This window comes from Phaenicophaeus curvirostris, chromosome 1 (assembly GCF_032191515.1).
Source record: "Phaenicophaeus curvirostris isolate KB17595 chromosome 1, BPBGC_Pcur_1.0, whole genome shotgun sequence".
Classification (NCBI taxonomy): domain Eukaryota; kingdom Metazoa; phylum Chordata; class Aves; order Cuculiformes; family Cuculidae; genus Phaenicophaeus; species Phaenicophaeus curvirostris.
Window position 1 is genome coordinate 161,746,977 of NC_091392.1, and position 23,188 is coordinate 161,770,164.

Here is a 23,188-nt window from a genome sequence, read left to right on the forward strand (position 1 = left end):
ACAATCTGAAAGTTGCTTCTCTTTCAGGGTGACCAAACTTTGTCAAAAAAATGAGGTGTTTTTAAATGAATGAGTTAACCTAGTGGAAATTAGAGCAAAGCAACCACATATCTTCTGTTAAGGCTTGCGACACCTGAACGTATTGTCCCTCACCTCCTTTAAATTAAGGCACAATAAAGTAGGGACAGGATAACGCATGGCCCCACTGAAAGAACCATGCAGAGATGGTTTGAATTTGCAGCATTTCTAATCCTTGCCATTCTCCCATATTCCACCTCCTGTCCCTTCTTGCTCAGCTCTGCCACCCTAGGCTTGCTGCTCCCCCTCCTCAGGAGCAGCAGCAGTGCCCAGAAGGCTTCAGGTATGTTCTTTCTCTCTGGCCTTGTCCACAGTATAAATCCACTCCATAATGCCCAGGAATTATTTGTGTAGCTATAATCTCACCTCCAGACAACCTGGCTACTGCACCTGACTGAAGCTCATCAACTTCCAAGGGCATAAGACCCCTACTTGTTTTTTAAAATCTGCAGATATATGTAAGAGTAAAGAAGTATGTTAACAAAAGTCAGTGTATTATAAGATTTCTTTCCTATAAACCACTAGCAGTCAGGGAGAGATGGAGGAGAGGGGAGGAGAGGAAGAGGGAGAGAGAGAGGGGGAGAGAGAGAGAGAGAGAAGGCAGGGAGGGGAAGGAGTGAGGCAGGTTTGGTGGCTTTCTTATTGATTTTCATCTTTTAAAAAAGAAAAAAAATGGCAAAACAAAAGAAGAAAATACTTAGAAGGCAAGGTTTCCATAGGAAAAAAATATTTTATTTTTTTAAGAACAAATTCAGTTTGAAACATGTGGAATGTGACTTTCATAATTTTCATTTTCTGGGAACCAATTGCAATGTGGAACTAAAGCAGATTTCAAACTTATGACCGGCTAGTTTTAAAACCGAAAAAAACAAACAAACAAAACCAAACAAAACAAACAAAAAAAACTGAAGAAGGAATTATTTATAACTCAAGCATAATACTGTGTTACTTACAAACTGGACAAAGAAATCCTTAAATAAATATTCATGGTACACAATTTCAGCACAAATATGCGGCAATTTGGCAACCTTTTATACCATTTTTTCCTCAATACAGTGCAAAGGGGAATGACACTGCCTTTAAACAAGCTGTAGCTAAATACATTGCAAAATTCAAATTTTATACAAAACATCTTGCTCAGACTTTATAAAAAAACCAACATTGCTCTATATACACAATCTGGTTAAGAAAAGCCATTTTTGTCTTGATTTCATGTAGGGTTTTTTTTTATTATTATTATTTAAAAAGGTGAATAAGGCTACTGTAACATCCCAAACCATATACAGTAAATCTGAACCTATTTACAGCATCTTCACTTTGACATGATGGTGCAAATTCCAAGTTGGGTGACTAGGGATGATCATACAAGCAAGGCATTTACAGTAACTTTTCAAAGCTGGACCAACGTCAAATAAAGGAACAGTTGGTAGATTGTCATAATTATGCACCAGACACAAAACAGACGCACAGTATTTTTTTTTTTTTCAATTGGTTGCAGGTTGCTCTTGAGCAATTAATCTGTCTTTTTTTCACAGTTTAGTACATAGCTAGAATGTAGCCAACTGATGAAGCATAGATTGGATTTAATAAAAATCAGTGTCAGTAAACCCTTCTTTTTCCTCCCCCCCCCCCAAAAGAAAAACTTAATGACTTACAAAAGAACCTTGTATGGATAGATTCACAGAAAGGAAGGGTTGTTGAAAAGAATTACATATGTACTGTAGTTAGTCACCATGGTAACCTTCCACAGAACCATGGGTTGGGATTTTTTTTTTGTTTTGTTTCTCTCTTTTGGACCAACATCATTTTCAGGTTCAGGAAACAGAGAAAGCAATCATTTCTATGACAGATTTTTTCTTCCTTGTATTTTGTTTTTTCTTGCAGGTGCTCACTGGAGGTCCGAGAACCCCAAAATGCTGTTGCTACATTTTCTTTCCAAATCAGAAAGCAAAGTGTTACCATAGTAACATGACTATGTTAGAAATGTCTATTTGCATAGCACATATAAAAGTAGATGGTTTTTATTTCGTCCCCAGGGTGGGAGCTTTAGGGAAATACCCATGTTAAAGAGAAAACTTTTAAGCTGAATCCCGCCCCATGAACCTCAACGAAATCTACAGAACATAACAGCCCGTAAAGCAAGGGAAAATACAACATAGCAAAAAAATGCCGGCACACCTTGTCATTGTTAATTATATGATGGAATAACACTGATTTCCTAATATTTTGGGCCTTACATTTCCTACTTTTCTTTTATGAGATACTTCAGATTATTTTTTTTAATATGCTCCCATTCTTGGTTTTGGATGGCTAACGTTTTTCCCAGAAGCAGTTTCCTGATTTTTAAAATGTGTATATATATGCACATATATGCATATATAAACATGCACGTGTGTGTATATACATATATACACACACACATATGTATGTAAAATTATGACAAGTTAAGACTATTTAATTGCCGCAAATGGATTTCACATCTTCTGGTGTAGATTCTGTGCAATCTCAAAATATATATTAGTAAAAAAGCAAACAAAACAAAAAAAAGTAAGAAAGAACAAAAGAAAGAAAAACTCTCACTTTATATCCCTTATGTTCTATACACTTATTATAAATAAGACATATCTTCCTTCTCCATCTCAGTGTCATAATTTATTTTATTCTTATGGACTGCAAGAGGTTTGCCATATGTGCTTTAACTTTGCAACAGAGCACCAATGAATGGCTGTGTCAGTCACACTACCGACACTCACTGTGCAGGGACAGCAGTACAATAAACCAAAGTCTCAAAAGGCTTAGTCAGAAAGAAATTCTGTTTTACTTTTAGAGATGAGAAAGGTGTTCGGTTGGTTTTTTTTAACAGCTTTACCAGTGATAGAATTACAGCTCATTTGACCTATTGGATAATCATCTAGTCAGATTTGGCTATCTGCTATTTTCTTAAATGCTTTCCCTGTGTTTAGTATGTGAAAGTATAGCAGCTGAGTCTGCTTGAAAGTCATCTGAAGCAGACTACATTTTTGCTACAGCTTCAAAGCTGTATATTTTATTGCCAGTACCACAACAGCCCTGCCCTAACAGATCCTCAGCGGCCTGCTATTGCCTTGTCCTCTCCAAGCTTGTTCACTTACTAATGATACCCTTTGTTCTACTGTATTGAAGGTACTAATTTTTTTTTTTCTGCACACTGGTATCTGATAACCATGAAATCCTTCAAATGCAGCCCTAATCCACTGTGTGTGATATTGTGTCTCCTACTTGCTTCTTAAAACTTAGCATACCAAAGTGCTGTGCTATCTAAATGGGTTGGGTTTTTTTTCTTTTTTTCTTCCCAGCTTCTGTTTTTGAGGCAGCATTATTCAACTGCAACTGCAGTCAGCCCTTCCCTCCACCACCCAGTCCTGCTCTCGACTTTGTTGACAGCCTAACTTTTTGGCTGGAAGGCTCCTTACTATCAAACACAATTTCTATAAATGCATTACCCATTCAACTGAGGCTGCTGTAGCAGATGGATGGAATGTGGATCTCCAAACATTAATGTTCCATTAGTGATTCAGGAGGTGGAGTGAAAGGAAATCTTATGTGAAGGATGGCAGAGCCCCAGATAACAGAAACAAATGGAACAGTGATGGACTAAAAGCAAGAGAACTTTAACAAGTCTTACTTAGACACCTTTGTCTTTGTGACAAATCCAGTACGCACCAAGACACACAAAAGTCAGAAGATTGCATTTCAAGCTTGATATATCCTAGAGCACCTTACTAGGATGCCTAGAGCGATTAACATCCAAGGATCACTCCATCTTCCCTTGGCTTTTGTACATGCCTGAACGCCCACAGCACATGGCTTTGAGGATGATGAATGTAACAAGAGTACAGCAATCAGAATGGGCATCTTCTACATAAAAGTCTTCCAGCTTTTAGTGAATACTTATTCACCGAGACAGGAATTCTACAGACTAGGTAAGCTGTCCAGCTTGCATCAGATCCCGGAGAAAGAGCTGTCGCCTTCTCCTGCCCTGTGCTTGAGTCAATGCTAGTGCACAAGGCATCATCACAAACCCCAACAGAAAGCATTTGACCAGTGAGTTTCCTCTATGACTCAACTGCACCACAGAGTTGATTGTGTTTCTCAGACCTTGTAGTAAATGTTTGCTGGACTCTGAGGAGGCATCTCTTGAACTATGTACACCGGATGTCCATAGTCGCCGCTGACTTTTTCATAGTGTGGGCAAAAGACACTGTCTGCAGTCCTTAGAGGAATGATAATGTCACTGGGCTCAGAACCATTGTTGTTGCCACTGCGTTTTGGGGTGGCTAACGTACTAAGTGAGAGAGTTGTCGTGTGTTGCGGGGAATGCTTCCTGTGTCTTCTCCGGTACTTCAACAAAAGAACCACCAAAGTGATGATGATGACGATGAAAATGATGCACCCTGATGCAATCCCTGCAAATAAGGCCACCTCTGAACCCAGTATACTGGAATGCCCAGCCTTACTGCCATCTGTGCTAGAACCTGGAAAGAATGGAAATACAACAGACAAAAGTTATTGCCATCCTGTGACCCATTTATGCTGCTTAAAAATGTGTAGAGTAAGCAAGACTGGAAGAATTAACTGACAGCTAAACTCTGACAAACCAATTACCCTGTTAGATAGCTAAATGCAAACAGCCGAAGTCAGCAATCAATATTAAACAAGACTTTGTGTCTGTTGGTCTCACTTTTGTGCTGCTCCCAAATCACCCTGTTTCATACATCATCATCCATCAGCAGGGAGGACTGGCACTGACAAGGCAGCCTTTGATGCATACTGCATCTTTTAACAGATGTCGGCCAGCCCTGGGCAGCAGAGAGGAGTGGGATAGGACTGTGAGGGGAAAATAACACAGGGAAATGACGATTCTCAGGACAACTGGTACTGTTGAGTGTCACAGTGGTGTTCTGCTATTTTATCTTTTGCATACTGATCTAAGTAAAACCGTCCTTAGTGCCTCTTTATGTGGACTGCTCTTGCTTGCACATGAAACAAAGGAGCTTGAGGCAGTGCAGAAGACAGGGAAAATGCCTATGGCATATCTGTTTGTATTAACTTACATTTACTTAATAGAAATCAACAGCATGTATTTAGCAGTCACAAAAAGCTCACACACTGAACTGCCTGTTGAATATCTGTTGCCATCACACTGTCATATTATTTGTCACAAAAATTAAACAAGCGCTCACTTGACACATTCTCACTTGAAAATGTTGAAGAGTTTCCTCTCTTGATGCTCACTCACAGGTGGAAGAATGCTGCAGATGCTATGTCCACAGAACTGTGAACTTTTCCTACTGGAATCTCCACAGGGAATGGCTGACACCTGCCTAGTGATCACCATACAAAAGATTCATTAGCCCAGTTACTAATGACAGAGCTAGCAAGGAAAACTTGCAGCCGCTGTTGAGAATCCCAGAATCCACTGTCAGCAAATCTTGCTTTACAACATTCACTGGACTTTCTTCCAAATCTCGGGTCTTAAGAGTTCGGGGTTTGGTTCTTTTGTTCACCTGTCTGAAATGCATCCTGAATATATGTTTTCGGAACAATCCGTTTATCTTGTTTAGATAATTTTTGTTTTAAATAAAATCTTTAAATTTGGTGAAAGACCAGCCAGTCGTATGTAGACTTTATATGGTCAGTTAAAAGAGCAGAACATTAATTATAGATGCCTTCAAATAAACTTTATAAATGGCTGTCGAGAACCACTTGATAATGTATTATACGGGAAGAGAAAGACAGAAAGACTCGTTCATCTGCCAGAGTATTAAATGTAAGGCAGCATTTACCATCGTAAAGCTGCTTAGTGAATATCCTATCCAAAAGTTTTCCTGTAAATGAGTGATATTCTCACAAGATATAATTAACTTCTACTGTGGAGTGGAAGAGGGGAACGAGCAGCTGTTACCAGAACTTGCAGCTACAGAACACTATCCACCAGAGCATCAGAACTGGAATTTGCTTCATCGCAGCATGAAAACATTTGTTCTTCTGGCATTTCAGTGGTAAAATAAAATGCACTGGGGGACAAAGGAGAAGACTCCACCAGAGCTCCCAGACAGGAGCCCTGCCACACCTACCTGAGTGGTCCTTCACAAAGGGGCTCGTGGTGGAACTCTTCCCATTGGTGCCAGGTTCCTGCTCGGGGCGCTTGGTGGGATCCGTGTGCCGGGGCAGCCCTGCTGAGTTAGGATCTGGGGGAGAGAAAGATGACTCATGCAGCTTCTGCGCTTGATGGTATAGATCTCTGTAATTTGGCTCTAGGTACCTCATGAGACATCAACAGCTTTCAACAGAGGAATCTTTATGCAACAGTCTGGGACATATAACTACATAATTTTCCTTTTAAAGCAAAATGATTATATTAGTTCTTTCAGAGGTTTAAATTGTGAGGCCATCTGCAGAAACTATAGGGAGTCCTGTAATAGACAAGGAAAGCTTTGCAGATGACATTTCAGTTTAACTGAGGAAGCTGATTGACTACTAAACCAACTTCTACTTAGAAGAATAATGCTTTCTTCTTGCACAATAGGTTATCTATATGTGAAAAGAGACAACGAACAAAACCCTCTCTGTAATCAGAATTCATAACAAGCAATCTATAGAAATATTAGCTTCCCTCCTTTCATGTATTTTAAATAATTTTGAACAGCAGAGTTGTGGCTTTTTGTCTTTAAAATAAAAATAAAAATGACTGAAATACACTACTACCAGATGACCTTTCCTTCTAGGGACCTTTCCAAAGAAGAGATCTTATTACACTAACCCTCCTTCTGTAGAAATCTGTTAATAGCCAAGGAAGAGAAAATAGTCTTTGCTTTCAGACTATAAGAAAGGAATGACCACACTAGACTTGGTTGGCTCACAGCTCTACACTGCTAAAAGAAGCCTGAAAATTAAAAGGACACTGAGACTGATCAAAGTGATTTCATGAAACAGCATATGGTCTTTACCTTGTCCAACTTTCATGAGGATCTTCATGGTTTTTGTCTGGCACACCCCTCCCTCCTGGTTATCCAGGCCCTCCAAAGACCCATTTGATGTTGCTGATTAAAAATAAAAGAAAAAATAAAAAAATAAAAATAAATAAAAATCAGGAAATCAACAGGTAAAGTGATGTGAACATGAGTATCTGAAAGAAGCAATCTTTTCATCTACCAAGACCTGTTCCTGGGCTGACCTATGGAAAGTTGTGAAATGTTGAAAGCCAAAGGAATGAATATATTGGTAAGCCATAGAATATATACAAATGGAGGAGTGTGTTATCAAGGTTTCAAATTTACCCAGCAAGCCTTTTTTCTATGCACAATTGACTGACTGACTTGGATGAAAACACAGCATCTTGCTAAAAGGTGATGGAATCAGCTGAAAAGGAAGCCCTGACAGGCCCAGAGGAGCAAAGCACTGGAAATTCACCCTTTTTTTCCCAACAATATCTTTATAATCACCACGTTACACCTGCTTCCTCTATTACAAATCTCCTGCTGGAAGGAGTGAACGCATACAAAAGACCCAGGTGAAAGCTGAGATTCTGCACTGATTGGAAAACCATTTAATATTTTAAAGTACAACCTCACTTTTCTCAGCATTGAGAAGCCTTTGTGGGGGTGGGTGGCAGGGGGGGAATACGCTCTATTCTCACGGAAACCTTTTAGCTCATACAAACAAACATGTGCTTTCTACTGCGTTTATATTGTTCTTGCTTATCTAGGTGCTGGCTGGAACAATCCAGCCACAAGCTGACACTGCAATGCAATTTATGCGTGAAGCACAACTCCCTTGGAGAATCCATGTTGACTGATGGTCTACGGGTTGCACCACTCCTGCCATGCAAGCCAGCACTTGGTTGTAAACCCCCAACAGCGTCTGGAAAATGTGAGCCCAGGGTATTGTCACTACTGTGCACCACACCGGACACCGAGCACATTGGCGTGTCCGCTGGCACCCTGCCCACAGTGCCAAAGGCATATCCACCAACAGTGGACTCTGGCTTTACTCTTTAGGGAATGTGTCAGGTGTTTTCCCACCCTGGTTGTCCTGGGACTGCAAATTTCACCATCATTTCTTGGAGCTGTTTATCCAAGGCCCAAAATATATGTATGAGCGGATGCATGTGCCATCACTGGGCCACTAGCTGAATTAAAAGCAGAAAATGGAAGATAACTGAGTTCCTTGCTTGTTGTGGGTGTGGTGAACTGCTTAAGCAGCAGTTTCCTGCCTCTGCCCCTCTCCTTTCAGCTCCAGTTCTAATTCAACCAGGGCTTCACACTGTTCAGACCTTTGTTTTTAATTCCCGCTCCTTGCTCCTTCTCTTCTGCCTTTCTTGGGGATTTTCTTTCAAATGCAGCCTATGTATATTTCCTTTTTCTTTCACAATGTCTTCCTAGCCCCATGGCAGTATTTTTCTTGCTCTAATCTTCTCCCTAGCTGTAAAGATATAAACCCCATACCGCTGAACCCTGCTTCCCAGCCTTTGATCTACTTCTTGTTTTTGTTCCACTTCTGCCTCTTTTGTGACTAACTTGAATTACAGCCACCATACAAAATTCCCAAATTGTGCCTTCTTTTCCTAAAATTCCCTTCTTATGTGGCCCCTCCCAGTTCCTCCTCTTGTTTCCCCCATAACTCCCCCCCTAAAAACATGACAATGGTTGTACATGCAACTACTTTTTTCCTCAACTTGCAGAAAAGACTTTTTAAAATATAAAAGAGCACAATGAGTAATTTAAGATAAAAGCTGATCTGAAATGTGCCACTGCATTGCCAGGCTCAGAAAATAATGGAGACATATAGTTTTGTTTTCTTTTGGTTTTTTTTTTTTCCTGAGGGAAAAAAATCAATACTAAGAACCAGTTCTGCACATAAATCAAATGTGTCTTTGCTGAAAGTGTTTTTTATCACCTATTTGCCAATGTACCAGCACAAGGACAAGGGAAAAAAAACAGTAAATAGAAATACCAAAGCTAAGCATCAACTGAAAGTACAACTAATAAACACCGACTTAATCTTGTGGGTTTTGTTATTCTTTGTTTTTTAATCGAGGTGATGGGGTCTCACATCTCCTTAAACACCTTCTACTTGATTCTACCTGAATAATACTCCTGCTTCTGAACATCAGTGCCTTTTTATTCTTTAAAGGCCTATCCATGTAATGCACAAAGCAGGACATCTCAATACGATGCAAAGGATGCAGTCTGACCTCAGTACAGAATAAGAAAGTAACATGGCAAAAAGAATGCAAAATTACTTCAAATATAGTCTCCAAACAGGAAGGCCCAGACGTACAATAATTCTAGCTGTGTGCTACACAAGTGCCTTGCTTGCTTGCTAAAAGAATGCTTTCAATAGCTTTGATGTCAGATGAATGAATCTGCAGAAGTATTCACTTTTTCCATAGTTCTTCAAGGGGTTCTTGGAAAGCCTAAGTTATAGTACAGAGTAGACTGCTATGTCCCAAAGAATGGGGAATTTTCAAAGAGAAGCATTTCAGTGACAAAGCAATGTTTCCATCTCGGCTTCTCCCTGTAATTAAACCGCCAATTACCCAAGGCCACTGGAGGAAATTATTTTTCAAAATTCATTAAGACTATCAAAATATAACCTCATATATCCCTAGTGTACCAGGAAGAAAGTGGGTAGCTTTAAACACATCGTTTCAAGCTTTGAAAAGCTGCACATAGAAAAAGAAGCAATCTGGGACATCAGAGAAAACACAGTTTCATACTGCTAATGCCCCTTGACAGTTTAGTGTGCAGAAGTTAAACACGAAAGCGAGTACAAAATATTCCTCAAACACTTGCTGCTGCCTTTCTATATTGATCTCCAAATGAAAATTATACCTGCTATCATGTAAGCTCCTCCACTGCACTCACACTTCAGCAGGAAGGTAGCCCTGTATCTGGACCTCTGCTCACACTGAAAGGGCGTTTAAAAAAAAAAATAGCATCTCTGACAGAGAGTTTTGACTGTAAACATAGAAACATAGCACAAATTCCTTGCACCTAAAATGGAAATATTACCCTCTGTTGTGCTTATATGATCAAATTTTAGACCTTCCATCCATATAATTTTGATATGTGTATATATAAAAAAAGCAGGTTTCAGAATTTTTATATTTAGGTCTAAATATGGCTATATTTTAGAGGCAATTACTCATGCGCGAACTACCATACATGGTCCTGCGGTAAGAAGACTAAATACTACCTAAACATTAATATTAACTAACATAATTAATGATTAATACAAAATTTCTCATGAGTATTAAATGTTCTCAGGATCCCACACTTCACTTTGTATTAATACAGCAACAAATAGGAAACTAGAAGTAAGTATGAAGTTGCTAAACAGGTAGCAAAATATTTCAAAATCTTCTGATGGATAGCTACCTCTGATATTCTGAGACCTAATTATCACAGTCAAAAGCACACTAAATTATTTACTCAACAGTTTATTCACACCCACAAATAAACATATAATTGCTCTAAAATCTCTTTTAATTTTAAGACTTTCTGATAGACCTGCAATAATTTATACGCAATCCTTACAGCATTCAGTCAAACATTATATTTGAGGTCCATATACATGGACACACAGTAAATATCTCAATGTCTTGAATGTAACAACAGCTGCAATTTTATAAGGATTGTAAGTTTGGGGCTTCAATTTTAAGAGCAAACCAAATTTTTAGGAAATTATAGTTAGGAATCTGTGGATACATTCCTAGTTTAGATAATCTAATATACATTTTCAGCGTCATAAAACACCACCTTAACATATCCTCTCCCTCATACAAGAGGAAATAAAATTATGCAGACCAAAGAATTTCATTCCAGCCCTGTCTTCCATTCTTCAAAATATTAAAAACAAACTAACAAACAAAAAAAACCCTACAAAACCCTGGCACTTGTGTGAATCAATATGTCATGTTTTATATTTATTAAAACTTAACTAGTGTTGTTTTTTGTACAAAACACATTAGTCATAAATGCAGAGGCAAGAAATCAGGGAGCGAAACAGAGTCAGCTGACAAGAATTGTTCCTGGCTATGATTCTTATACAGTCCCCATGGAAAGGAAGTAATATTACATTTTAATATGTCTTCATTTGATTGTTATTACTCTGCCTCCCAGGAGGCTAAGCCACTGCACGGATCTTGGCTGTTTTCAACCTATCAGGTTGGTAACATTGCTCTAATCAGATGCAGAATTAAGCTGCTGGATTTGTGCCTGTACATAGCTTCTCATTCACAAAGAGATTAGAAATGAAGGCATAGTCACAAAAATTCAACTTCCTTTACACTTAAAAACATACGTTTCAAAATGAAAAAATGCCATCACAATTACTTAAAAGCAAACACCAGTAGACAAAAATCTGACACAATTATTATCCATACTTTTATGTTTTAGGCTTATGAAAAACATTACCAACTTGCAAATTAAATGTCACATCCTTTGAACCAACATGACTTTATAATACATTTATTTCTAAAGCTTGAATATGAAATGGACTACATGGCTGAAAAGAGAAATTATGATCATTGTACTTAATTTTCCTGTGAAAACTAAATGGACCTTAAACCACAGACTACAGAAATGAATGACTGATGTGAACTGATAGGCAAGGGCAAAACTGGTTTTGTCTCCCCTTAGTTTGCTGGACAATACAAGGCATTTGGCAATTTATCAAAGGTACATCATTGACAAGGTCATCAAGAATTAATTGCTGCTGGTGTGGATCCGTTAAGAGAAAAATGAGAATTAGAGGTTTCTTTGGAGTAGATCAGTACTGTCCAATAGTAGAGATTTTCACCATTTTTTCTTAAAAACTGCTTGAATTCAGCATCAGAAAATAGGTTTCTCAAAATCAGAGCTAAACAAAATCAAATAACCCTACCCATCTTCACTTTTCCCTGGCTGAGCTTAAAAACAGAATTGAAAAGCCTGAACAGCAGCAAAAATCCACAAAAGCTTCAGATCCAACAGTAGTAAGAAGTTATTCTTAAAGCAAAGCTGCACTTGATCTCATATGCATTCACCGGATTACTAAGCACATATAAAGCTTTTGAGGGTTTTTTATTTTATTAAATAATAGAACACTATTTTGGCCAGGCATCGTGTATTTGTGCTCAGACAGCTTTCATCTGCTTTTGGTCCCTTTAATGACTCTTTTAGCAAAGCACCGAATAAATAATTCTTCTTTCCCATAAATTATCTAAATTTATGGGACAGGTTTAAGAACACCAGAAATCACACACTGTGAAACCACAAATCATGGATAACAACATAGAGTTTGTTTCTAGACCAGCCAGGGAGGAGGAACAAGGCAGATGAGGTAACAGAAAGAGTGTTTTAATTAAATGAAATTAAATGCTTTTTATTTTTCCTACTTAGTAGCAATGCCAGATCTACATGAAGATCTGAAACAACAAAAAAAATTGCTCAGGCTACTTACCAAAGAACAGGTAACTTGGCAAACACTACATTGAGTGTGCTGCGGAAAGTTTAGAGAGAAGATAAATACACTAATTTCAGCTACTGGCAACTAACGGTTTACCCTTGCTTGTAGTGACAAAAAATGAGACTGATACTGAAACCTTCACTTTTTTAAAAAATGAATTTTTCCTGCAAAATTTAACTATCAGTAGTCCCAAGCCTGTATCACAGGCACTAAAACTTAAAACACTATGAATAGTCACACAGAGGTGTTGTCTATGTTTCTGCCTACAGACTGGAGACCTCCTCTGTTTAATTCTATCCTTGAACAATAAAATCACACACTAACTTTCCTACTGATCTTACACAGACAAAGAAAGGATCTTTAATAAAAACAAGATAAAAAACCTGAGGAATTTGCTCAATTAATTTAATATAGGACACCAAGACAGTAATGAAAAAATGTATAGAGACGGTTTACCAATAATTTTAAATTTTTCTAATATGTCTGTTTTTTTATTTGTCCTACTTGCAAAGTCAAGGTGGCAGCAGAATTTTGATGACCTTCTCAACCTAAAGACTATTCAGCAACTCTCATTCTCTCAGTCTTGTTCCACACATTTCTTCCAATTAAGATATGCTTTTTCATAAATTAAACCTTATGGAGTGTTTATAAACACTCTTGAAACGAGCCTTATTTCTCTCTAGCCACAGTCGAAGCAAAAGTTCTAAGTGATGGAAAGGAACAGAATTCTTCTTTTCCACTTCTCATCCTTGTTGTTTTTTAGATTAAGTCCTATATTGTAGGTCTCAGGATTTATATCTAAACAGGATCCACAAATTATATTCTGCACAGCAAGTAAGCAGCAATGCCCTCCCTAGTCAAGCTAAAACTAGAACAAAATGAAGTAAAATAAAAAACATGCCTCTTCTTGCATGGAAGAAGGCAAAGGCTCTGCAGTGAAACTTGTGAGTCATTTTTCCAACCACTGCTCTAAAACGTATCTTGTCCAAATGTGAATGGTGACTTGCGGTACCTAGATTGGAACTCATGATATAAGGGTCTTTATATTAAATTTTATATAAAATTCTCCACTTGTTTTCATATGTCAAGAAAGGGATATATTTTATTACTGCTCCAATATTTTTGTGAGGGGGCAGGGTGGTGCAATGTGGAGGACACAAGCAAGACAGCACCAATCAGTTCTGTGCTGTAATACTGCATGCTATACACTAACTTTTTAACTACGGGCACACCTCTGGAAATCCAGGTACTGAACACAAAATACAGAGAGAGTTCTGGTAAAGTTTCCCCCCTTTCCTATATTCCGAATTATTCCCTTAATTACAGGGAAACCCAGCAACATACCACAAGAATATGGTGGTAGAAAACAGCCCTTTATGTCAACCCAGTCTTTCCATAATGGGAAAAAGTGACAGCAAGCAAGATGGAGTTAAAAAGCATCAAAAAACTGAGCCGCAACTGGTTTCTGCTGCTCATCATTTTAAAAACAGCACCACTTTATCTCGGGGTTAAGGAATACCACAGCTGAAGTGCACTAAGCAGTAAATTATTTGCTGAATTATTATCCATTACAGAAGGTCACAGCATCTACTCACTCACAACAAAATCCTACTTGTTTCACTGCTGCCAAGTGGCCCTTTTCAAAATTCTCTTGGAATGATTTAGAGATAAAATTAAATAAATAAATTTTAAAATCTCGATACTGTGTCACTATGAATGACAATTTAAGCCTTTCATTGCAGTTAAGCATTTCTAAAAGTACTTCAGTTCTATATTTCACATACTCTGAGAAATGTTGTCAGATAATGATCTACTGCACACATGGTTGCTTCTAGTTTACATAAACAAATTACATATTTGTGAGCGCTGAAGTAACTGTGGCATATGTAAGCCCCCTAATTATGATGTATTCAGTTTATATCACAAAGTATGCATTTAAAACACATTACTAGCTAGTTAACTTCACCAAGCACAAACAGGTATTTTACGTAAGTTTATCCTTTCTCCTGGCACACTATTGATATGAGTCTTTCATGCATGGGGAGAAATATCTTCCCACTACCCCAGCAAGCTTTGCTTATCAGTTCAGCTGAACAGAACTAATAGAATTAGTTAGCACTCAGGTTACACTGATTGTTGCTAACGACAAGCAGGCTTCCTGGAAATAAAAGCAGAACCTTTAACATTAAATGAGAACCTATTTTCTGTATCATATAAACTCAATGCCATTCTTTAAGGATGCTCATCTGCCCTGAAAATCTCTCCGGTTTCTGTCTGTAGCACTTGGATAAGAAAGGGTTATAGTGAAAGTTCATATTAAATAAATAACAAAACTCTTGCTCATTCTACTGTCACTAATTGCATGCAATGATATTAATGACCCAGTAATTGCTATACGAGTAGCACTGAAGTGGAAAACATCATTTTGAGGCAGAGTTCATCTCTAGGTGGTAGGACTTCACCAGTGACTGAGTTAATGCCTAGTGACAGTTTAGAATATAACACTACAGATGAGAAAATCTGCCAGTCTCATGCTTACAACAGTTTAGATGGACACAACATTATTTGCTTTGACCACACAGAGTCCAGGAGTAACCCCAATAAAGTGCCACAGTCAGAGTTTGCCCTATAGATGAACCTCATTCCTTTCAGGGGAGATGCTCTGTACTGTAACAATCTAGAGCAATTTTCCACATGTTTGCTTCAATAAAAGAATACCTTCATCTCCTGCTTTTACATCAAGCACAACAAAAGTGTGTTTTATTGCAAAACACAAAAAGCTATCTACATCATCTAACTATCCTTCAGCAACACAGAGTTTGGCACCTCAGCACCAAGATCAATTATGATACCATTGGATGACTGTGCACTTGGCAAAAATGATCAGAAGTTAAGCACTGTTTTGATTGCAGTATGCTTGCATTTATGTTTAGTAATTTAAAATACCCACGGAGTAAAATTTAATGATGGAACATTGCAGAAATAAAGCAATCTGAATTTCCAAGGTGCTGCAGAACCACTAGTTCAAATACTTGCCGTAAGAAATCAAGGGATTTAGCTTCTTTAGAAATTATCACATAGGCACATCTTGGTTCATTTTAAGAAACTCCAATGGGACGGGTATATTAATCCTCCAGTACGTGAAATTTTGAAAGCTGTAACTAGACAGGAGAACCAATAATTCTAATAATTATGTTCATACAGTTTTTAATATTTTACTAGTGTTTCAATAGCATAACATTATTAAGTTCTCTTTTTTTTTCTTTCGTGACACGAATTATTTAATTAATGTCTTCATTCTACTAGCGAATCTGCTGTGGCAGTCTCTGGGCAGCAAGTGGAATCAAGTTTCAGCACAAGACAAGGCCAAACACCTGGAAAGCAGCTTTGTAGAAAAGGCATTTGGGGTCCTTGTGGACACCAAGTTGACCATGAGCCAGCAACACGCCCTTGCAGCAAAGGTAGGCAACCTCCTAGGCTGCATTTGGCGGAGTACTGTCAGCAGGCAGACAGAGGTGATCCTTCCCCTCTGCCCAGCACTGTTGAGGCACAGATGGAGTGCTGGGTGCAGTCACAGGCTACCCAGTACAAGACAGACATGGACTTACAAAAGCAAGTCCTGTAAACGCTCATGGAGATGATGATGGAAACGGAGCATCTCTATAGCATAAGACACCGAGGACTTGGGACTTTTCAGCCTGGGGAAAAGAATGCTTGGAGGGATCTTATGCACACATATAAATAAAAACTGGTGGGGGAAGTAAGAGAGCCAGACTCTCTTCAGTGGTGCCCAGTAACAGGACAAGAAGCAATGGGCACAAACTGAAATACAGAGAATCTTGTTTACAACTGAGAAAACCTTATCAAATGTGAACGTGACAGTCCTGGCCCATGTTGTCCACGCAGGCTGTGCAGTCTTTAACCTTGGAGACATTCAAAACTCAGTGGTCCTGGGCAACTGTGTGCACCCGAGTCTGCTTGAGCAAAGGCTTGAGCAGAGGACTAGATCTTCAGAGGTGCCACAAAAACTCAGCCATTCTGTGATTCTGCGATCAATCCCACCTTTCTCCACCGCTGCGGTCTAATACATTTCATGCTAATGCAGAACGCTTGAAAAAGAAATCCTTCTCAGTTGTCCTGGAAGGATTTGGATTCAGACTTGTTTCTCTCACAGCAGCTCCGGGAGCATTTAAGAACTAGTCTGCTGCTGCAGTTTAGTTATTCCTGCTGTCTTCATCTACTGAACAGAAAATACATAAATCATGCTAACAAAGATCCAAACACTTTTTTTAAAATCAACTTTATCAGCTTAATATGAACTCTTCTCCAAGAACAGCTAAGACCATCTTAAGCCTTATCCTGCTTTTACCTTAGGAAATATTTGCATTATTTCCTTGGGACTGAAGAAAAAAGCAACTGGAAGACTGCCCATTAGGGCTTAGGTTTTATAGTCTCATTTATCAGAAATAAATCCTGAAATATTCTTCCTCCAAAATTTCTAGGATTGACTGAAGTCAGGAAAAAAAGTCAAAACTGATATTTAACCCTCTTTTCTCAACCATTTCAACTCTGTGTTTTAGCTAATGCAGTTCTCAGATAATCCAGCTATGTAAAGACTTTAATGAGACAAATAATTTCAAATATTTAAAATTAATGTCATTTAAACCTTTATAACTGCTTAGGCAGTTCCTGGTCTTTTATTTTAGTACTTAAAATACTGTATTATGTAACAGATACAATACAAGCAAGTGCATAAAATAAAGACTAATCATCCCACTTGATGAGATAAATGCTCATCACCAAACTTAAGTACAAAATGAAAGTTAAATGTGTCTCAGCATGCTGCTGCGCTTATAAGTTTCAGTTTAGACAGATACTTTCCTCTTAGAATGGCATGTCTCCCCAGTTCACACCCCCTGGATTTAAACAGTTACTCATACTCTGCATATAAAGCATAAAATACAAACTCAACCCAATCCACTTCTGCATACAGTCCTACTAAGGATGTATATGTGAATCTAAAAACACATACAATTTGCAGATGATCAGGATTTAACCTACTTTAGCAAAGCTCCTCAAGGGTCCCTTATTGTTGGTATTTATACTACATGAAGGCTTCTAAGCGAGAATATTGTATCTTTCTTTGTGATACAGTACATCTGTGGTTTCCAGTATTTATACATTGTTTATGAGGAATTAGAAAAATGAGAAAAATAGTTACTAAAAAAATTAAATAGGTTCCTAAGACATTTTAAAACCTGTTTAATTCCTGTGTATTTCCTGACTACTTCTTTCTCTAGTCTGAGTAATTATTCTTCATTTTCTTCTGATTCCATCTATCTGAAATACTTGGAAGGTGTGGGGGAGGATAAACGTATTTTTTCACAAGATGTCATCAATTAACAAACTGAGCATTCCTATCTTTCATTCCCTTCCCTAAGGAATAGAGAAATAATAACAGATTTCCTGCTGAACTATCTCTGTCTACTTTAAAGGAGATAAACGGTCGGTATTGCCTAGGTAATGGCACCGAATATGAAGAAAGTCCATCAATCTAAAATAGCCTTATTCTCTTACAAGACCTGTGTGGTCTGGGACAAAACCCCAAAGGACCATGACTCCATTAATCCTGTAAGTCTTAGACCCTGTCAGAAATCTGAAGCTGCACAGACAATGATTTTTTTCCTCCAATAATATTATTTGTATGAGCTGTATTTATATTTAATTCAACAAGACCTAAGTGGTACTGCTGATACATCCCTTAACGGACTCTCAGCAAAGTCAAAGACTGACCTCTAGATATCATTTTACACTAAGAGGAAATCATTTATCTAATTTTCTGAGGAAGGAGGAGAAAAGAGCAAAAAAAATGTGATCTTTGTATAACTGGAATCAGGCTGGCTATTATCACATAGGCTTTCATTAACACCACCACCAGCAAAACATAAATAACAATAGATTCCTGGACCACAGGCTTTAACAGAAAGCATGGAAAATGTCTTTGTTGGAAAATAAATAGAATTGTAATTCTCATGCAGTTTTTGTCCTGGTTTTGGCTAGTTCAGAATCAACCTCCAAACAAAGGAAAACCTACTTTTGGTTAGCTCTCACTAGGTGTTTGGGAGGCTGCGGGGGGCTGCAGACTGCAACCTGCCTAAGAGAGTTGTCAGAATGCCCAGCCAGCCAGACTAGCCAGTGCTTAAACTGTTCAGTCAGAACACTAAAATAACATTTTAATGTAAATCTATTTGGCCACGCAAAGAGATTTATTCTTCCCAGTTGAGTTATATTTCAGGGCACAATCTGTACTGTCCTTTAATGTGTTCTTCCTCAAGACAGTTATTGCCGTTTAATTGTAACAGAATGACAAAGTGAAAAAAAAAATGCCTCGTGATTTTTTCAAACCCAGCTAATGCTCAAGTTTCAGAATGATTGTTTTGATTTTAGAAGCCACCATACTATTAAAGCAGTTATTCAAAATGCAGCACCGCTAGCCAGTATAAACCTTTGAATCAGTCAGGGATCAAATATATATATGTGTTTTTTTAATTTAAGCAAGAGACCAATTATGTAAACAGGTCACTTGAAGATTGACAAAAAAACATTTAACGAAAGCCACTTATTCCATTTTGCCAGTGTTAAAGCCAATGAGCATCATTAGCTCAGCAAGCCTGGCTATGATGTTGCAGGTAGCACAAGGATTTTAGAGGAACCTTTTCTAGGACTATTCCTTGGCTCCTTCCCAAGTCTCAAGCCATTCTTTTACAAATTTCAAACAGGTGAAACTTGAAATACTCTATTACAGGTGCCTTATTTTTTAATGCTGATTAATCTTCATTTTACTTATGCAAAAGAAGAGATGAAGTGAGCAGGGTGTGTGTTTGCTTGGCCAAACTATTTCAGAAGCATGATGGTGGCTCAAAGGCAAGCAGCAATGCTCCCTTCCCTTTGGTGCAGCTTTCAGCAGGCTTACCCAGAGCGCTTCCTCAGTGCAAACCCAGGGTACCACAACACTCTTCTTACCTTCTGATTAAAGGCCAGGTTTGCTGGGAAGAGTTCAGGACAACTCCTGTTCACTGAAAGTAAACATCTCTGGCATATTATATATGCTAGTACTATGTTAACAAGTCTCCCTTCCGTAAAATAAACATGAGAGGTACTGAAGCAGTTACACAACAACCCAAGTACTTGCTCATTGCTCGCTGTGAACAATCCACAACATCAGAAAATTATATTTCATTCCCTAACCATCCAAAGACATACAAGCACTTTTTAATGCAGACATCAGAGTTGCAAATCTGCCCACTCTTCTACTGCTTAACCTCGCCCTTCGCACAGATATTTATGTTGTTGGGGATGATATATCTTCCTTCATGCACCTTATTAAGGATTTCCTTAGAGACTTATGATATGTTAGTTAAATGGTCGCATATTTAGGATAATCTAACATTAACACTTCTGAGATCTCAAGTACATTTGACCTTCTCTACTTCTGCTGAAAAGAAATCAGGTAACTCTAGGAAAACGAATCTATTAATTTCCCAGGAACCAAAAATTGATGATAGCAAAGAGGAGAAAGCAAGGACACTCTGTTATACCACTTATTCACTTTCACAATACCATTCAGTATCATCTTTCCAAGTACTGCTGTTCACCGAATTAACTCTTTGGATCCTGACACTCATATTGAGGGACATCTCACCAAATGGATTAGATTATTTTTTTATTAAAGCACCATCAAATGTGAAAACAGGTATCAGAAAAATAATCTACCTGTTTAATTTTTTTAAAAAACTGTTAACTGTGGAATGTGAAAAGTTCAATCTTTTATATGCCTAGGGAAGTACTGAGTCTAGAACATGTTCTTCTGCTATATCTATTATGAATACATCTGGATGATATAAAAATTATGGCTTGAAGAATCACACTTCCCCTAAAGGTACACAGGGTTCAGGAAGCTGCTTCATGCTGTCTTATGTCCTCATCCCAAAATTACTAACCCTCTAATCGGAATAGAGATTTTACTGTTCAGTACAGCTCCACAAACCATATATTATTACCTTAGAAAAACAACATGTGTTTTCAAATAATGGCAAGATGATAAAGGTATATGATGATGCACGCAACATTTAAAGGGTAGACAACAGCCTGTCAGCGTAAACAGCATAAGATCAGGCTGTAGATGCAGCCACAAAGAGCACTGTAGAAACGCTAGGTTCAGTGAACTCTCACCTCAGGCTTGTTTGATGCCCCTTAGTCCAGGGAATACAAGATCCTAAAATAATTCAAAATCAAAAGCTGGTATACAAAATGCATCATTGCCTCCAATTCGCAGCACCCTCTCAAACTCTCCCCTCCCCCCCAACAATTCAAGACAAAATTCAAAACTCCCAAACAAAGACAAAAGAGAGAGAAAAGAGGAAAAAGAAAGAAGAGAGAGAAAAGAGAGCAAAGAGAGAAGAGAGAGAGAAGAAGAAAGAAAAGAGAGAAAAGAGAGGAAAAAAAGGAAAGAAGGAAAGAAAGCAAGCGCAGTATCAAAGCCAGTGGGAGACCCAGTGCATTCCCCTTCTCGGCTCAAGCACTCCTGTTAAATCACAGGCCTGGGAATAGAGATGTACACAAATGATTTACAGCCTGATCTGTGTACATGATTTAAAATGTATTACATTGCCTATAAAAATGACAGTAAACATCCTGACTACCAGAACTTGCATCGAACAAGGCAGTGTCAGATCACAAGCTTTTGAACACAAACTGTTAAAATCCTATCTAGCTCCAGCATCTCTGTAAAATGGTGTCCTAGCTGAGCCCTGGCCTAGTTTTCTGCTCCTCCTAGTGTTTCTGACACCGACTGAGATCACTGAGTTCATTGTTTTCTCCCTGAATGATAGAAAAGTGATTTTTAGCTTCAGGATGTCTGGATTTTCAGGGTTTGATTTTTTTATTTTTGTCCAACATATTGAAATGTACGGGTAACCATGCTGCAGCTCAGTTAATATGCTAGCAATATAGTGATAAATTAGCCATTTGTTTATGCCAGAATGAGCAGGAAAAGTAATATGCTAAGGTACTTCAGTATTAGTGCAAGGCCAGTGTGATTTTTGAAGCATTAGGCTGAAGGCTGAGCAAGTTCTTTCAACCAAACTATACTGTAATCTTCTAGGAAATGCAACATCTATTATGTCTTATTGCTATAATGAAATAATTAGACAAAACTAATGAAAATGAGACATACTTAATAATTCTCTGGGCTAATCCATGACATAGATATGACAGAACTGACAGGGTATCAGAAAGCTCCATTTGTGCTCATAATTTTCAAGTAATAATTGTAACAGTGCCATTTGTTCCACTACAACTGTCTGCAGTGGATGTTTTTAAAAACAGCACTAAGTACTGAGCATACTTCATCATTAAAGCCAACTATCTGAGCATGGTCATTTCATGCTACACATTTTCACTGCAGTTACATACAGCTATCTCTCAACACCTAACCTTGCAGCTTTTACCAGGGTAAATCTCACTGGATTTCAGAAGGAAGTTTGTCAAAGTTAAATGCTATGTCAAGTTTTTTATATATCCCCTGACTGAACAGAGAAAGCACGTATTTTAATTATCTTTTTGTCAAATATTAAAAAACAGTAAGTGGTGTTTTGCATGTCCCACAGAAGTTATTTAGTAATTTACATATATAGTATTTAATACAATGAATTCTTACACAGTTTCTGTGACATACAACCTGTTTTATATATAATCACACCATGTGTACCGTTATGGATATAACTGGAAGTGAACATTAATTTATATTAAATGCATTTCCATTTCCAATTTTACAAGTACTTGCTCAGGGCACTTGTAAAATTACCAGTATTTTTAACTTAGAAATTAAGACTCATTTAGAATGGTAGATATTACATGAAATAGTTATCAGCCCTCCAATTTTCAATAGAGTGTGAGAAATAAGACACATCAGTATCTAACTCCTTTGAAACTGCAGAAAAGCCAGTGCACAGGTTTCGCCCACCTCCTACTAACTGGTGATCCTTGCTTGAGAATTCATAAGTCCCCATGGGGCTAAATGAGATCCACAGGTCATGGTATTACAATGAAAAAACTTAAAACAATGTAAATCAGTTTATGCTAACTCTTAATTCACGTCATTAATTTTACGCATCATAAGTAATTTGAATCACTAAACACAGCAGTTACCTCCAAACTTGCTTTCAGTCATAAACCCCTGATCAGACTAAAACTCATACGAAGCTTATATTGTTGGACACAGGCCTTTTTCACACACATTCTTTTTACAAGTCCAAGATCATGAAAAAGGAGGATACTCAAGATCATGCTAGTCTAGGTTTTGCCCAAGAAGTCTCCTAGCTACTGCATGGACACAGTATTACAGGCAGGCATGCTCAACTAGAGCCCACCAGTAAACCTTCTGGGATAATCACATTATCAAAGTTGGCACCGAAGCGGCCAAATGATCACTGCAACAATCCCTGGACTACTTGGAGTAATGGCCAGCCATGTCACGTAGGATGCCTCAGCTCAGAATGGCTGGTCCACCTTATTCCTACTCCTGGTGTAAGAGAACTCAAGGGCAAGGGCAATAGCA

General features: G+C 38.1%; 1 protein-coding gene across 1 annotated transcript in view; it reads right to left on the bottom strand.

Annotated features, from left to right (window-relative positions):
* Positions 1 to 1,939: 1,939 nt before the first annotated feature.
* The window catches only part of EFNB2 (ephrin B2), a 46,227-nt gene continuing 24,978 nt past the window's right edge, over positions 1,940 to 23,188 (bottom strand). The window contains exons 3-5 of the mRNA XM_069879400.1: positions 7,068 to 7,160; positions 6,195 to 6,308; positions 1,940 to 4,592 (exon numbers count right to left, since the gene is read on the bottom strand). Of these exons, the coding sequence (XP_069735501.1) occupies positions 4,210 to 4,592; positions 6,195 to 6,308; positions 7,068 to 7,160 (590 nt within the window). The 3' untranslated portion in view covers positions 1,940 to 4,209. The remainder of the gene's footprint in view (positions 4,593 to 6,194; positions 6,309 to 7,067; positions 7,161 to 23,188) is intronic.